Source organism: Glycine soja, chromosome 8, assembly GCF_004193775.1.
Source record: "Glycine soja cultivar W05 chromosome 8, ASM419377v2, whole genome shotgun sequence".
Taxonomy (NCBI): domain Eukaryota; kingdom Viridiplantae; phylum Streptophyta; class Magnoliopsida; order Fabales; family Fabaceae; genus Glycine; species Glycine soja.
In genome coordinates this window covers 6503061-6521682 of record NC_041009.1, presented here as the reverse complement: position 1 = coordinate 6521682, position 18622 = coordinate 6503061, and the positions used below count along the sequence as shown (strand labels likewise).

The 18622-nt window shown below is 28.4% G+C and overlaps 1 protein-coding gene and 1 long non-coding RNA gene across 3 annotated transcripts; both read right to left on the bottom strand.

Moving 5' to 3' along the window:
• Positions 1-381: 381 nt before the first annotated feature.
• LOC114421486 (glycerol-3-phosphate acyltransferase 9-like) lies at positions 382-7111 on the bottom strand. 2 transcript variants are annotated; one of them, XM_028387422.1, is made up of 13 exons: positions 6954-7111; positions 6507-6675; positions 6194-6251; positions 4829-4947; positions 4119-4218; positions 3022-3117; positions 2825-2921; positions 2054-2141; positions 1886-1982; positions 1643-1728; positions 1422-1541; positions 1213-1311; positions 382-666 (listed from the first exon to the last, which is right to left on the bottom strand). In XM_028387422.1, exons 2-13 carry the CDS (start codon positions 6617-6619, stop codon positions 618-620), a joined length of 1122 nt encoding a protein of 373 aa, XP_028243223.1. In that variant the 5' UTR covers positions 6620-6675; positions 6954-7111; the 3' UTR covers positions 382-617. The 2 variants fall into 2 exon arrangements, with proteins under 2 accessions (XP_028243223.1, XP_028243224.1); XM_028387423.1 differs by having other exon boundaries at positions 6507-6635; positions 6954-7110.
• A 9345-nt stretch (positions 7112-16456) lies between these two features.
• LOC114421236 lies at positions 16457-17238 on the bottom strand. Its single transcript, XR_003668509.1, has 2 exons — positions 16975-17238; positions 16457-16783 (listed from the first exon to the last, which is right to left on the bottom strand). It is a non-coding gene; the product is annotated as an uncharacterized LOC114421236 (long non-coding RNA).
• Between the last annotated feature and the right edge of the window lie 1384 nt (positions 17239-18622).

The window sequence follows — 18622 nt, the reverse complement described above, 5'->3', positions numbered from 1 at the left end:
CATCAATAATAACAAATCTCCTGAAAAAAAAAACTTGAAAACAAGGATGAAACATTGCAATAAGGGATCGTATTCTGATTGTAAGGTGAGTTATGCTAATTTATTTTAGAACCATTTATTATTACAAAAGATATAATTAAAAACAGCATTATTGTAGAAAAATTAAAGCATGAATTGTAATTAAGCACAATTTAAATTAATTTTTCTATTAGTCCGTACAATTTAAGTTAAAGAGCGATAGCTTTGGAACAGTTTAAGGTTAGATGCGCTTTATTATTCATAGCAAGTGCCTTAATTTAGAGTAGTTCTAGATCACGCAGTTGCTATGACGAATTGGAGGAGCCAATTCGTTTTAGTTTTTAAGGGCCGGCAACTGTAGGATTGGATAAATAGTAACAATTTAGATAGGCATATCGAGATTCAAATTGTCTTAACTGCAAAAAGTTTTCATACCTAAAAATGAATAGTTCCTGTTAGTTTTGTCCATAACAGAGCGCAACTGGTCATGGAAAATTTTCAGGCAACTTCATGTAAGATCTACATGTATATCATAGTAGTAAGTGGAGTACAAACAAGGGTTGGAGAAAATCATTACTGAAAAAGTAAAAAGATATACATTATTTTTCCTCAAAGCGCCGCAACACAGACTCAGCGAATATTTGTTGCCTACAAAAATTATTATGATAATCAACGAGGTAAGTAACATGATTTAAATTTCTCAAGAATGGGAAATGCGTGAACAAATCTATCTAAACATGGTATGACTGGTTGGTTGGTACAAGCAAATTCTAGCACACAGAATCAATTACAAAATTTAGAAGTTTTTACATTTTAATATAATATTTAACAAATCCAACACGGAAAAGTAGATACATGAAATGCTGCCAATGCTAAATTTCATGTATGACTAAGGGTGCGATTGATTTATGGAAATATTCTGTGTTTCAATTATTACACAAATGCCACTTAGTTTTCACTTAATTATGCTACCTAGTACCCTCCATTATATTCTAAAAGATTATACACCCCTTTTTTCCTTGAGAACAACGTGTTACACTTAGTCTATTTTTAATGTACTTCTTTGGTAGCTACTCATAAACCTCTACTATTGACTTTAGGACATGAAACAAAAATAACTCACATCCATGATTTTAATTATAACACCTAGGTCATAAAGACCACAAGATAACATAATTGAGAGATTAAACTTACTTTCCTTCTCTGTGCTTGGGACTAGGGCGAGAATACTTCAGATATCCATCCCAAGGAACCTTTTTAAGCCCAGCACGATGTGAGATTATGTCTCTAACCCTACACCATTGAAATAATAGATACTGTTTCAATGCCTTGAAGCAAAATGTAGACATTATGTACATGCTATCACTGCATATTCCAAACAATCTTGAACAAAGATCTGTTACCTCTCTGCAAATTCAATGGGTGTCTCTCCTGGCTTCAAATTTTGTGGCTCCAAGTACCAAACATCACAAACTACAGCCCAAGATGTCATTAATTGCAAGAGATGAGTGGTGAATGATTGCCTGCAAATGTAGGAGATACAACAACTCTTATCCAGCAATACAAAAAAAACAGTGAATGAATAGAAACAGAAATAATTAACATGTAACAAGCATCTTCTTACTTTCGACTATTCCAAAAAGCATCGACGAAAATTTTATTGTACTTGATTGCAACTGGGCAAATTGTGCAGCCAAGTTCAAATGCACCCTAAACATCATTAAAATTAGAAGAGGCTTCAATTTAAACTATCAGACAACAAGAATTAGAATACAAGTCAACGGAAAGAAGAAAAGGAAAGCCTAATGTAAAAATAAAAGTGTAAAACTCAGCATTTCGCATAATGCAAATGCAAATGATCTTATACCTTCTTGAACATGACAGAGTAGTGATTATTTACACAAGTTCCTTCAGGAAATATGAGAAGAGGGTTATTGTTAGCTCCCAGGACATGATCCCTCAATCTGAAATATGAAAAATCAGGTAAGAATAAGATTTGAAGTATATACTTCCCAGCATTTTCAATTATACTTACTTCCTTGCCACAATTTCTCGATCCTTTGCCTCTGTACGATTGAACCAGATACACCCCACACTCTCCAAAATGGTGCTCTGCAATAATCCTGTGAATGAAATGCAGAAATGCATCAGGCATAACTTATAATTGTGAAGTGTCCATCAAACTTGAAGGAAGGTAGAGCTGGATGATTAGATATGTCAGAAAGTAGGTTATGAGCTTAACTCAACCCTACAAAACTGGCTTGTAAGGTGAGGATTGCTCCCCACTTAAGCGTGGGTTGGAAAAGCCACCTATATCGTGGTCAACCATAGATAGAGGATAGATAGAGGGGGAGGGGGGTGGTCAAAGTCCCACATGACGGGTAGTCATGGACAAAAGGGGACATGTTGAAGTCCCACATTGACTAAAGATAGCACCGAAATAAACTATATACATGGGGAACAATCCTCACCTTACAAGTTAGTTTTGTAGGGTTGAGTTAGGCTCAAACCCACTTTTTGATAAGATAGTTTAGTAACAAAATATTCAACGTACTACAATAGCTGGATTACTCACATTCTCTGACTTGAAAACAAGCTTTCATTTTGATAAGAATTTTAAAATATACTGGAGATATCTCAGAAGAAGAGTGGAATTGTGTTAGCACCATAATATTCTTAAAAACTGATTCACCCACAGATGGTATGCCACAAGCAAATACAGATAACAAAAAAAACTGTTTTGATGATAAAGACAAGGCAAGGCTTCTTGTGTATTTAAAGCCAACATATAGCACTATAAACTTACCAACCCATCCAGGATGCTTCTGCATAATAACAGCAAATGCAGTCATCTGTTCTAAGATAATGAAATCAATCATGGAAGTATGATTGGCCACAAAAACCTGTTCAGTAAAGGAAAATGCAGATTATTAATAAATAACATTTACATTTTGATGGATATACGAATAAGAACATGGTAGCATCAATATACATCAGACAAACCTGTTTTGGTCGGATACTAGGTCTTGGCCCATGGTACTTGACAACCCCAGTCCATGATGCAACAAAGAAACTGCACATCATCTCCACCAAACACCTCTGAAAGAAACGAGAATTGAACAATTTAAAATACCTTGGATTGATGCAAGTGAGTATATTGAAGTTTCTATTCATCAAAGGAAAGGAAAGGAAAATAGAAAGAGCCAATTAGAAGTTGTATACATCTTATGCCATGTACTCAGCTGCATACAGCATCCGTCAATTAAGTAAATAGATATTTAAAAAATAAAGGGCATAAACTATGTCCTCCAGCAAATTGGCCAAAATTCGTTCCATTCATCTAAGATGATAAAAATAACAGATTTTATCTACTTATATTTTTATTTTTCAACATGTATTGATTCTTCCATTTGTCTACCCATTAAAGTTTTATATGTAATCATTCAACTATTTTTCTTTTTCCTCTAGGGCCACTAGGCTGACAAGTAATTAGATTTTAAAATCAGCTTCCTAGCAAAAATCCTTCAAATATGATAGTAAAATTAACAGAAATTAAAAAGATAAAGCATATGACAAAAGCAATGCTTTTCAAGATAGATGAGGCAACGAAAATTGACATCAGACCACAGGTGTTTAAAATTAAAACAAATGAAGTGAAGGCTAACTAAAACACTACAATAAAAGCGGATTAAGAGCAGTAGCTCAATTCACACCAAGTCTCAAACCTCCTTCGTAATGATAATAATAAAAAACAAAATACAAATAATATGTAGAACACAAACGATACCAAATATTTGGACACTATATGCCTTAGCATTGGAAATATTATTAGCACATTACCAGAAGATCATTTTGTGTTTTAAGATAAGCTAAATCAGAAAGTTGAAGCCTCTCTTTTACTTTTTATGGACTTGATTCAAAGTTCAAAGAGGTCTTAAAATTATAAGCTGGTAGAAATTATAACAGACAGTAAATGCAGCCTTCCTAGTGCATACTATAGAGAAACAGAAATCTATGTTAAAAATAATTCAACAACAACAACAACAACAACGCCTTATCCCACTAGGTGGGATAATAGCAAGAATAATCTGAATTGATACCTCAATCTTTTTCCTCAAATCATCATTTCCTTTCAGGAGGGAGTGCACTGGAATGAAGGCTGAAAGAAATATAATCCATCCTAATGCCAACACTAGAATCCTGCAGAGTCAAATAGGACACATCACATGGCCAGGACATTAACATGAAAAGCATAAAAGAGGGACTAATAGGCCAAACACAAACATTACATTTGAAGTCACAAAATTTAAAAATTCATGATTTATACATGAAATTCTTTTTTCAAAAGGAGTTGCTTTGATTTTGAAATCTGTGATTTTAGTTGAGTACATGCAGAAATCTGCTCAAATTTGGTTTGATTCGATTTAAGTTTTAACTATTTAAATTGACAACATTGCCCTCATTATAGAGAAATCATATTATTTGAAGGGTAAAAGAGGAAAATTAGCAAGATAACATGAATTCAATTCATTTTTAATGAATTCCAAACATGGGGATCAGTTTCTAAATCAAATTGGTTCTATTTTTTAATGATTACATACATGAGGAAAAGGAAATTTAGTTTAATTGAAACTAAAGTTCAAATAATATCCTAATAACTTTTTTTCTAAAATGCTGCCAATCTTGATGCATATAACAAGCAAATGTAGCATTGGAAATTAGCTAGGCAAACTCTATGATTGAATGATTTCAGAAGTACTATCGCATCATGCATAACATGTAAGTATGTATAGAAAAGGAATAAGCTAACCTAATAGGGAACAAAATCAAATATCGAACCACAACTCCACAGCACCACAAAGGAAACAAATAAACATTCCAGTTCCAAGGTTCTGGAGGATTTGACTTGAAGCACCTTGTGAATGTATCCTATCCAACATAAAATTCAGAGTCAGTGAGCAAATTTGAAAGATATTTAAAAAAAGATCATGTCTAATGGCTTCAGGCTTGGACATAGAATATGGGAATTGCACAGAATTATAAATATAAGATATAAGATGATAAGTGATGTATCAGAGGTGCTTGCAGAAATGGAAAATAGCAATAAGAGAGAGAAAGGGAAGAGCGAATTTCTGAGAGCCACTGCTCTCCCAAGTGAGAGAATATCTCTACACTCCAAATCTCATAAATGATCCCCAGGATGATTCTACAATCAGAATAGCACTTTCTTATAACAGAAACCACACACGCACTACTAACTTCTAACAACCTCAGCAATTACCTCACTACCCCTCTCAAACATAATTCAGAAATTCTCAGTGCCTAACAACTTTGGGCCTACGTTGATAAACCTTAAGAGGCTTATCTCCAATAAGGCCCTGTTTCCTAACATAAGACAGTTCAGTTCCTCTCTGTGCTGGATTGCTCTTGGGATTGGAAATTTTGGGATCCGTGTGAAATTGCCAATCATACTTGCTGGTTCGTGGGATCTGTGGGTTTTGGTGTTCCAAATTTGTTTGAAGCAGCTGGGTTCATGGGTCATTGACCATCATCTGTGTCCTGTATTCTACATTTTGGTCTATTTCTCTCTTCTCTCTGTATTAAGCCTTCAGTGTTTGTACAAAAAAAAAAAATGTCTTCAAGTGCTAGTAGGGCTGGTGGCAAGTGGCAACAGCAATGACACTGTTTGTAGTGGACAGTTCCCTCTTCCAATTTTATTGAGTTTTAGTACTTTCAGTTATGTTATAAAAAAATTATTTTATGTGACTTATTATGAGTTGAATGTTATGAATTTTCAATTTTAGTTAAATGTCAAGATTTAAATGTTGTTTTTGTTATCCAAGTTATTTTCTATGCATGAGTGTGTTTAAAGTATAATTTTACATTTTCAGCAGGATCTTTCTATCCTTGTTATGATCCTGCAATTTACAACCTTCCATCCCCTTCCTGATCTCAAGTAGAATCTCAATTTTGACAACATTGAACGAAAAACAGTCAGTCTACTGCGTCAGGTCAAGATTTAGTTTTAGAAAAGGCTGAAATCATCCACCATGTTCGACCTTGAATTCTCTCAACAGCAATTTCATCATCAGTGACTTTCTAAAATATAGTAATTGACACAGTGAAACCACAAAGCAGAAAAACTACTAATAAAGGCAAAAGGTCAAAACCTCACATCTACAATGGCACGTGCTGCCTCAGATAGACTAGGAGAAATGTCTAGCAAATCACACCTGAAATATAGAAGTCGTAAATCCGGAAACGGTATTGTCAGGACATTTCGGAAAAGCAGAAGGGAACACATTCAAAATGCCAACTAAGAAACCCTAAAACTCTTTTTGAAAAGAGTAATCAAACATGCCCTTAATCTCCATTCCTCAATTAGATCACGCAAATTATTAAAAAAAAAAAAACTACTCCTTTTTCACTGCCCCCTATTTTTCAGCATATAAGCAAGACATGGAAATGGAAATAGAGGATACACATACAGTCGGAGCTTGCCATGCCGTTCTTGTTGAACACTGGATCCAGAAGGTAGGTAATCTTCAATGTGAAGGTCCAATTCAGAACTCGACGATTTGAGTTTCCCAATGCCATTCATCTTCGTTACGCTTCCACTACAACCACAAACGTGTGGTTAAACTAGACTTTTCGATCCTGAAATACGCATAGTGAAAAATCAACTGATTCGAAACAAATATTTAAGGAGTTAAACAGATTTCTCCATTCGATGCAGCAATTAATTAATCAATTGTATTATCTAGTTCCATCAAATTGGTTCCATGCAATTAGATGAAAATAGAAAACCCTAACGATCCTTTTTAACTAAGAACCGAAGAATCTACGAAGATTAGCCGAACAATAATGTATGAGATCGCATTGGAAGGAAATCCCGAGAAAGAAGAAAAAAAAAGTGAAGAAGAGAAAGAGCTCACCAACGTGGCAATAGAAAACGGATTCAGGTGAGGAATTGCATGGTAGGTTGCAGAAACCAACTCTAACAAGGAAAGTGATGGAGGGCAATTTTGTCCTAACCAAACATGATTCATCCGAGTCCTTGGGGAGCATGCCTACCGCGCCTATTTAATTTCTTAAGTGCTTCGCTTCCTTTTTATCCCAGTCAATTGAAACAAGAAGAATTTATTTACATCATACTTATATAATAATTTAGACTTAAATATGTTTAATGTATTTGATAAATGAAGAATTTTATTTTAAATTTTTAATAAAAAAATTATTATTTTGAATCTTTAATATATTAAATTTTTTATTTTTTTATTTTTATTATCAATTAAATAATATCACGATCCCAGTCACTTATAATATTAAAAAGATTAATTTAGGAAGTGACACATTATCATTAGTTAAATGATTATAACTTAAAATAAAAATTTCCATACATCAAGACTCAAGATAAGAAAATATTTATTAGAAACATAATATAAAATTTGATAATTTATTAGCAATTTTAAACATATAATTTATAAAATATTACAATACAATACTATTGATTTTCATAACAGTTATTTTAAAATTTATATTCTTCTTACAAAAAAATTTAAGTATTCCTGTAATTAATTAAATTTTGTTATAAAAATTACATTTAGAGTTATTTTTAATTAGTTGATAGTGAAAAAATGTTTTATTAAAATATATAAAAATTAAATTTGAAATCTATTTGATTTGACTGTAAAATTAAACTAGGAAAAAAGAGAAGAAAAAAAATCCTCAATGAATATTCTTCAACAAAAACTTATGTAAAACCTTTTATTCTGATGTATAAAAAATCGATTCGAACACACTGGTTTGAATGATTGCAACAGTTGTCTAGCCTATTTGAGTCTCTTGTTAGATCAAACAAGCCATCGATTCACGTTACTTCAGATTGAAATAGTCAACTTTGCAATTGAACCAAATGAACCTGATATGCTTTTTTATTTATTTTACATTTATATAATATTTTTCAGGAGAAGCATACACATAGGGGTATATATTACGATAATGTATTTCTTACGTGAGAATAAAAATGAGTAATTTTAACTCTTAAATTAAAATACTTAAGAATTCATTAAACATCATGCGATATTAAAGTTTTAAAAAATTCATCAAATGAAATTCAAATATTTAAAAGTATAATAATTATCATGTTCTAAAATATCTCAATCATGATATTACTTTTTAAGTATGGTTAGATTATTAAGAATTTATTAAATCTCATGTAATATTAAAATTTTAAAAAATTCATCAAATGAAATTCAAATATTTAAAAGATAATAATTATCACTTTATAAAATATGTCAATTACCAACTTTTTAAGTGTTGTTAAACCATTATCATTATCTTGCAGGGTTGTCACTGCCGTAATTATTACAACCATTTAAACAATAAAGCAACTAGTAAGGTTATTGTGTAATACTAGTTGAAAAAAAGTTTCTAAGAGTCCCAATTTTACCCTCCACAATGTCTCTTTAAATCATATAAAAGAAAAATAGATAGAATTATTGATTTCTTTTTTAACGCTTTTATCTCAACTAATACAACATGTTGTCATTATCACATTCAATATAAAAATATTTCATTTTTTCTTAATTTAAAGATAATGCAGTATTTTAAATTCTATATACTCCTGTATTATTTTTGATAATCATTGTAATTAAGTTCTTTGATTTCTTATTGGAATCTTGAGGTATTTCTTACATATTTTGATCTTTGAGTCGATTATGAGACTAATATTATTTGAGATTTAATTATATTTAAAATTTATTATCTTTCTTCAAAATTATATTTTATAGAAATTAAACTCAAATTTTTCTCTCATACTTAACATATGTCTTCAATTGAACTAGATTCATTGAATACATATACTCTTATATTATAAATTATATATCTTAATTTATAGAGTAAAAAATAATTTGATTGACCTAGTGATGGGAAGTTTGAATAATATATATAAGAAGTTAGGTTCATTTGCATAGAAATGAATTTCACTTCTCTCCCCTCTCTTAATTAAATATTCTCAACCTCACTCTCCTCTTTGAGAATTTCACACGGTCCTCCCAACTAGCTAAAATATATATATTTATCTCAATTTTTTTAATTTATATATATAAATTATCGCCCTTTCATTTCAATATAAAGTAATATTATATCACAATTAAAATAATTTATCTATGAGTATTAATCACAATTGTATATAAATAAATTTTATTTTACACTATAAACTAACTAGTGAAAATAAATCTTTAACAAATGATATAAATGTAATTTAATGCACAAGTTTCTGTGTGTAATTTTTACTATAGTTTTAAGGGATGTACACAATTTGAGTTGGGTTTAACTAAATGTATGATCCAACCTAATTAAATTTGAATGAATTGATTTGAGTTGATTTTTTAAGAAAAAAAATAAAAACACAACCCAAACCAATTTATTTGTAAATCACTTGTGTTGGATTTGATCAACGGATCAAAATATTTAATTTTGTCTAGTATTTTTTAAAATTAATATTTTTTTATATGTTAATTTTTTTATTAAATAAAATACCAAATATAATAAACAAACACCACACACATGGAACCTAACATATTATGTTAACACAAAATAAAATAAACAATCACATTATTGTGATCATCACATAAACTAACATATTATGTTAACATATAATTTAAAAATTAAAATATAATAAACAAAAACTATACACATGAAACCTGAAAATTCAAAAACTAAAGTTATTAAATCATAATTTAAAAATTATAATGTCTTCAAATAGTTAAATGAAAAGTGCATAAATATTTTTAACTAAATTTAAAATAATTTAAACCTTAATTTCCGTGAGAGTGAAATTGTGATTTTGTGAGAACTAACTGAGAAAAGAAGAAAAGATAGTGAGCATGGTCTCACTCACACTTATTTAAATTATTAATTAATTTGTTTTAATTTTAAAATATATTATATAATAATAAAATTTAATATAAATTAATGAATTAACGAATAACGTAATGAATCAATGAATTCAAATATTAAAATTTATGATTAAACCTAAAATATAACAGATTTGATTAGTTTTATTTGAATTTAATCCAAAATAAAATTACCCAACACAAATTCTTTGAGTTGATTTTTATCAATTTAAGGCACCCATGAATTTCTATAGTAATTTCGGTATAAATTAGACGAAAGAGGAAAGGCATTTGCGGTATGCTAAAACTTTTAGCCTGAGGGATGACCCTCTCTGACCGCGTGTTCCAGAATTGGGCCGTGTTTGATGTTTGTTAACGTTTTAACTGGGTACTAATTCAAAGACGGATATTTCGTTTTAATTTATAATATACTACTCCCTCCGCGTCCAAGCTGATTGATGTTAAAGTCTTTTAAAAAAAATCTAAATTGATTAATGCTTTTATTTTTCAATGAAATATTTTAATATTTATTTCAATTTTATCCTATAATAAATAATATTATTGGAAAACTTAATAATATATTTATTGAAATTAAGAAAAAAAACAATGATATTTTAATAAAATTATGCCTTGATAAATATTAATTCTCTTATAATACTTACTTTATTCATTTGTGTGAAAATACATTAAACAACCATTTTGAGCCGGAGGGATAGTTTGAAACTAACAATATATTTTATCTATTTAAAAAACTAACAATATCTTTTGTTTTTTATTTTTAATTAAAAAAAAATACTTAAAAGTTGTAAATATCTGTCATGTTTTGAAGAGTTATCTATCATAATAATTGTCTATTTTAAAGGTAGTTTTAAAAATTAATTAGAGAGAAAAATCATCTAAGAAATGTATACACAAAATAAAATAATTGTCATTATAATAGTTAGCACAAACAGATCTAGAGGGGGCAGGGCCCGAATTCCCCTCCAAAATTTTCATGTATATATATTTATATTCTAAAATTAATTAGTATAAAATTAATTTTTTTATGTTGTTATGATAATAATGATTAATGTTAATTAATATAAAGTTGTGTATAGTTAATTGTGTTTGTTGTTATTATTGTAATAGTTAAAGTGGTAACTAGTATAAAATTATGCAAATTAATTATATGTTTGTTGTTATTATGATAAGAATTACTGTTATTTGTCATTTAATATAAAAATAATTTCATGTGTAAAAATAGTAATTTTAAAAAAATATTATTTATTAAAATTTGGACATTTCTTAAAGGAAAAAATGGACATTTAAATAATTATAAAGAAAAAAAAAAATCAACCTCCTTTATGAGGTTTCTAAAAGAAAGAAAAAAGAATAAATTATTAATTTTATCTCACATAATTAAATTAAATGTGACTACTTAAAATTTAATATGATTAGTTAGGATCAAAGTTCTTTTTCCTTATAAAATACTAAAGTTGTAAGTGACATAAGTTTAACTAATTATCTTAAAAACTAATTTTGCTTTCAACTTCCATTTCAAGAGTCTAAAATGTAAAAACAAACACATTTTATTTTATTTTCACGATTAAAGTATTGAGGTATATAAATATATGATGAAGTCTCATATTGTGTAAAAATAGAAAAGTTAAGCATTGAGCAGAAGATTCATAAATCTAAATCCCAAGATCTTGGATTAAAGTGTGATATTAAATTCGCTTATACGATTGTTCATGATTTATTGATCAGTCAGATGATGACAATGAATTCTTAATACATTGATGGATAATATAATATAATTTTATAAAATTAATACATGACTATATTTTTTGGTACATGACATTTTTTGTGATCAATAAACAAATACAGTAAATTAACAAATACAATAGCTGAGATGATTTGTTCTCCGTCCCTACATTGTACATGTACTTGCTTCCTTTTCACCTTCAATAAAGCTCCTATAATTCCAACTTAAATTATACATCAATCTCCATGTACGAATTGTTAAATGCTATAATTATAAATGTATATACGAATTGAGAATATTATAAGTAATTAACCTGCCATGTGATAACAAACACGGTAGAATCATCTCCTTCTAGTAAAAAGCCTTTTGGATAGTGGGCAATTTAGTTCCAGTGGTTGGAGGTTTGGAGTTTGTACCCTTAGGAGGTGGCCTTGTTGTAGCTGCAAGAACATTCTTAATGCTTATCCCTCCATTGCTTGGGGGTTTGGAGTTACTACTCTTAGGCGCTGGCCTTGTTGTGTGGGCAAGAAAATTCTGAATGCTCTTCTTTCCGGAACTCATTGTATAAGATGACTAATTAATTAACTAGCTAACTGCTTCAAATTGGTGTTGTTTTTTTGTGTATATATGGATACAAACACTGATTCTTGTTGATGAAACATGACAATGTGGCTCGTATTTATAGGGAAACATGCATGCCTTCACAGTACTATACATTCAATTAATAATGCATGGAAGTTACGTCCCAAGTGATTGATGGAATGGTAATATACATAGAAGTTTCTGTTGTTTTTGGTTTCATACTATTGCCGTTTTTACAAACTTAATTATATGAAACTTGTGACACAAGGAGAATGCATTGCCCTTGTTTAAGTGCCTTCATAACCAAGTTAGTTTTTTTTTTTTTTTTTCTGAATTTACAACCAACCAAGTTAGTCTTTGATAGAAACCGTGGCGAAACTCTCATGGTCAAATATTTGAACTTCTAATACGGTCCAAGGACATAGCAAAATACCACTTTTAGCCATTGGTGCATATTTAGTGTGGCCTTGATATCCTTCTCTGTCTTTGCATTTTCTTTTCTTGTTATTTCCACTGTTCACATTAACTCTTTTCCACGCAGATGAGAAGACTGTCATATAAAGATAAAACATATAAAATGGGATTTGATAAGTGACAAAATGTGAAAAAAAAGAGTTGAATAGTAAAATATGCTAAATTTTGATAAATGAATGACAAAATATGCAAATTCCATATCGCGGTAAAATTTGTGAAAACATGAAAGATGAGAAAACTATTAATTTTAGGTTTGCACATTCCCATCTTTATTCATGAGTATTAAATGCATTAAAAATATGATAAAAAGTAGCAATGTATCTCTAATTTATGATTTCTTTTGTGAGATTTATAAATAATTTATTCTTGTGTAAATTTATACAGTGGAAACTCCATTTGGATGACTAATGTTGAACTTATTTGAATTTTTAGGCTAAAGAATAAAAGATTTTGAAATGCTACTGAAGGGCTCGCTCAACGAGTCAGATTGACTAAGTGAGACTCATCCGCTTAGCGAGGGAGTCAGTTCGCTAAACGAGTATGAAACCCTAGAAAATGTTGAGTCAGCAAGCTTAGCGCGCAGCCAGCCCGTCCAGCGAGAATTTTGTCTCTTCTTGCGCTTAACGCGTCTAGTAGAATACTCTCTGACATATTCACCTTGGTATTTGTTCTATTATACAATTATGCGTTTGTCTTTTCATGTGTTTTTAAAGTATAGAAAAATTAATTCAAGAATTTGAAACATGAATGAGTTATTCCATTTTATCTCACTGCAATTAAAATTGCTTACAAACTGAATATGCGTAATCAAAGTATAACAAATTTCCTATGGACACGATACTCGATTTTATCATTTTAATTATTACTTAAACGAATTGGTACACTTGTCAATTGATCGATAACATGCTAGATGATCTGCTTTGAAAGGACCAAAAAATGCCACCGAATATAATTCCTTATTTCAATTCAGCTGGTATCCGTCAAATGAAAATATCTGAAAATAATATCTGTCAAGTTTCATAATTAGTTGTATTATCTAAATTTAATTCATGTACCATGGACGCCACAACACGTTTTACAATGAATAAAATTGATATACTTAATAAAACGCTTGGGAAAATATTGATAACGAATACCACAAAATTAAAATAAACAAGAATTAAAATTTAAAAATTAAATGGCAATGTTTAAAATTATACCTACAAATAATAACTAGACAGTTGACTATAATAAACAATTATATGATAAAAAAATAATAATCAACTCTGAAATATTTTTTTAAAAAAAAACAATTTTGAAACCACACCACGTAGCTTTACGGAGTGTTAATTTGACATCTTACGACCGGGATCGGGTAGCAGCTACTAATTAGGCCCCGCGTTTTACTTTTGGAAACTTCTAGCAAATTAAATTTTAAAAAATATGTTGTGTTTTAAAATAGTTTAAAATGTTGTCCTTCTGCATCATATTTTTTTATTCATACTAATACTTGAATATGAGATCTTATGTTAGAAAATCAAGATCAATTCCACTAAAGTTAATGCTTTGTATATATATGATTAATGTAGTTAATCAAATTTCCTAATATAGAGATTAATAATTAGCAGTAGATAATCTGTACGTATGTCATGGTGACAGAAAAATAAAACTTTATAAAATTATTTTTTTATAACCAAATTCCAAACTAAAAAGAATTTGGATTAGGAAGAAAAACAAGACACTAATATTGTGAGTTGAAACGCGACTTAATCTCTAACGCGAAAGAGTTAATTAATGTGAAAATAAGATGAAATGAAGAAGGGGATAGAAAGGGAGACAATGGTCGTATGCTGTGTCATGCCGCGTATTCAAAGTTCAAAACTTTGACTATTGAGTCTTTTCTTCACTGTTTGTTTGTTTCTATTATGATGTGCTTGATTTAGAGGAAAAAAAATAAAATTAAAGTAAAGAGTAGGAAATGTGGTTATATGATCTAAAATATTTTTTTTAAAAAAATATTTTATAATATTTTTTAAAAATTAATACAATTTTTTAAAAAAGATATAAGTTATAACAAAAGAATCTTAAAAAATATTTAAGTTTCTATAAATTATAATAATCTTTTATATATTTTTATTAAATTTTTTTAATAATTTTTTCATTGTTAATTTTATGATTTTTTTATGTAATCAAACAATTATTTAATCATTCATCTTCTCCCATTGTAGATTTTATTCTTCAAAAAATTAATTAAAAAAAACATCTTAAATGACAAACTCTCTTAATCATTTTCTTGCTCTATTTGAGAATTATAATGAAACTAATCACTCAAATGAAAAGGTACAGTATAAATTAGTAAATAAATCATTGTGTCTATTTTTTAGGTTTAATTTAATCATTTTATTTTTTAAATGTTTAATTTGATTTCTTAATTTATATATATTAGATTCAATTTATTTCTTTATTTTTAAAATTTATAATTGGGTCTTTATTTTTTAAAATGGATTCATTTTGGTTTTATTTTTTAAAAAATATTCAAAGACGAATTAAAAATAAGATCAAATTAAACTCATTTTAAAAAATAAAAAACTTTATTGAACCTTTTAAGACTAAAAACACCAAATTAAACTTAAAAAACAAACTAGATAATCAAAATAGTAATTAAAAAGATAAAATAGTAAAACTAGTATCTAATTATTCACTTTTTTATTTCTTATATTATATTATATTATATTATATATATATATATATATATATATATATTATCTCATAGAAACAATATCTATTTTTTATAAGGGTAATTTTTTTATTACACATATAAGTAAAAAAATAATATAATGGGAATAATTACCTCCATAAAGCAATAGGTGGATCCGTCCTTGATTATTGATTATGTGGGTCTCACGGAATAAAATACAAAAAATTATTTTAAACTTATTAAGCTTGCGTGCAATTGCATTTCAAACTGCATGAGTATTGGTTTTCAAAATATTTAAATATATTTTTTATATAGAAATTTAAATAATTATTTACTGTCAATTATGAAGGCCATTGGATTCAAACTGCACCGGTGCAGTTAAAAAATTTACTGCAGCAGATTCATAATCCATGCTTGCGCAGTGATCGCTTGCTGAGTGAAAAGACAAGCTAGACAAATGTGGTCATATTAATAGAGACACGCGTACGTGAAGAGTGGAACTTTGCATGTATTGATAGTTTAATTTTATTAGACAAAGATTATGCTGATAAAATTACTTGAATGACTAACAATTATTTTTCTGGTGTGGTATATGCCATCTTTTTCATGGTATAACAGAAATTAAACATTTGCAATGTCAAATGGGAAGATATATTGAAAAAATAGAAAAATATTAAAAATTACAGAAATCTTATCTGAAGAAGAAAAAGAAGTTCCACGAATTTTTTATTGGAAATCTCTCTCTTCTTTTAATAAGATCTTCGTAATAGATGCTTTCCAAATCCGAAGAAACTCAGGTTATTTGTATTCCTCGGAATCCTTCCCCTACATCACCATTAAATATTTCTTGCCCCACTATTAGTCACACCTGAGTTTTCCCAATAATTAGTTGAAAAGGTTAACATGAGAGTGCATTACACTAATCTTTGTATTTTTTTTATCATCCAACACGTGAACTAATTTATATGAGATTGCTATATTGATGGAATAATAAAAAAAATGATATACAAAATGTGTTACTTAACAGTTAAAAAATAAATATATATATTTATGAGCGATTAATTAATATATAAAGCTACTTTATTAATAAATCTTTCCATACAGGGACAAACGTAACAGGCTATTTGTGAGTTATCGATCCTTTGATAATCATAAGGAGCTTGCACATAACATATAATAAAAGTTTCAAATATATTAGTTTTTATTATAAATTTACACGCAAATGGGATATTTGGTATATAACTACGTACTAGCTAGCTCTAAAATTTGTAAATTACAAAGGGTTATGAAACGAACAATATTAAGATATTAACAAATAATGACTGTGTATAACCATATTCTGCTACCCTAAAAGTTCTTCATACATAGTTCCCACTTCCACATGATCACCTGCAATAAAATCAAAACGATCAGCGAACTATAGGGTCTAGATGGTGAACAGAAAAAGTTACAATTCAAATATTTGTAATAACTTTAAATACAAATAAAAAAGTAAAAAAAAAAACATAAAAATGAAAATTAAACGAAATTTGTGAGTGCAAGAAAGTGGTGTTGAGGGGTTGTTTATAATTTATTTTTACCTTTGTTTGAATCTTTTTCCCCTTGCATGCAGTTGTTGGCATTTCAAGTATTTCTATTGACATAGGCAAGACCGGATCCAGTAGTCTTTGGTTTGCCACCGATTTTAGAGTCCGAACCATTGTTTTTCGAAGGTTGCGGCGGCTGCTTATTCTTGTCGCCCAAACTCTTGGAGATGTCTTTCGGATTGGAACTCATTCTGATAAAGCAATGCAAATATCGTTTCAATGAATTATTTGTTTCTATTGTCTTGGAATATAAACTATGGCATGCAATGTTGTGTTCTATTTATAATATGCATCATGCAATTAAAAGACTTGCTATATAATTGATTACATTTCGCTAGCTGAATTGCATTAGAAACATTGCTAACATTACCTAGCATTTTAATTTAATTTACAATGCCTTTTACGTTATTTGAACTGACAAAAAGGAGGAAAAATTAAGAGAATTACCCCTTGTATAATATTGTGGTAAGAAAAGAAAAATGGATGTTAAAAAATATGGTAATATATTCTGATTTTATATAGTTGTTATATCTATTAAATTTATCTTTAATTATATCTTTAGCTATTAGACTTATCTTTAGTTTTATAGTTATTATATCTATTAATTTTATTTTTAGTCATATCTTTATAAGCCTAATAACATATAATTAAAGATAAATTTAATAGATATAATAATTATATAAAATCAGAATATATTATCATATCTTCTAACAATGAAAAACATATATATGACACTAACCTACTTATAATCCTATAATTTATATCACAAACTATGGCTTGCCTATTATAATCAACCTAGGCATCACACATCAATTTGATCACCATCATATCAGCTTTTTTTATATAAAATTTATTATATATATAAAATGTAAATAAAATAACAAATATGAAAAAATAGGAAATTTTAGGGATGGTTACAATCAATTACGCGTACGCCCTAACTTCACATTTATTTTTTAAAAAAATTAACTATAAAAAATATATTAATTGTTTATTATATTTAATTATTTTTTGGTAATATCACTAACTTTAAGTTATTTTTAGATTCAAATCTCCTAGCCAATGTCTCAATTTCAATTTGACTGATAATTTCAGTGAAATTTATTGTTTTAATTACATTTTTTTATTCATAAAATTTAAACTTAAAGATTTTGTTTAAGAGATTCATCATCCAAGCCTAGTTTGTCTTGAACTAAAAATATATTAACTTGTGTAGATAATTCAAACAAATTTTTAATTGTAGTACGATTTGATTCTATTTAAATGATAATCCAAATCAAATTAATCTTATATTTTACTGTTTGATTTATATTAATTGGTTTCACAATGTTTTTTTTAATCCATTTTTATATGTTAATCTTATATTTTTTTAATCTCTCTCCTCTCTTAATTAAATGTTCTCGACCCCACTCTCTTCTTGAGAAATGAATTTCACACACTGTCCTCGCAACTAGCTAAAATATATATCTTTATCTCAATTTTTAAAAAATTTATACACACATATATAAATTATTATCTCTCCATTTCAATTTAAAAATAATCTTATATCACAATTAAAATAATCTTATATATAAATTATTAGTATTAATTGCAATTTATATAAATAATTATTTATTTTATGCTATAAACTAACTAGTGAAAT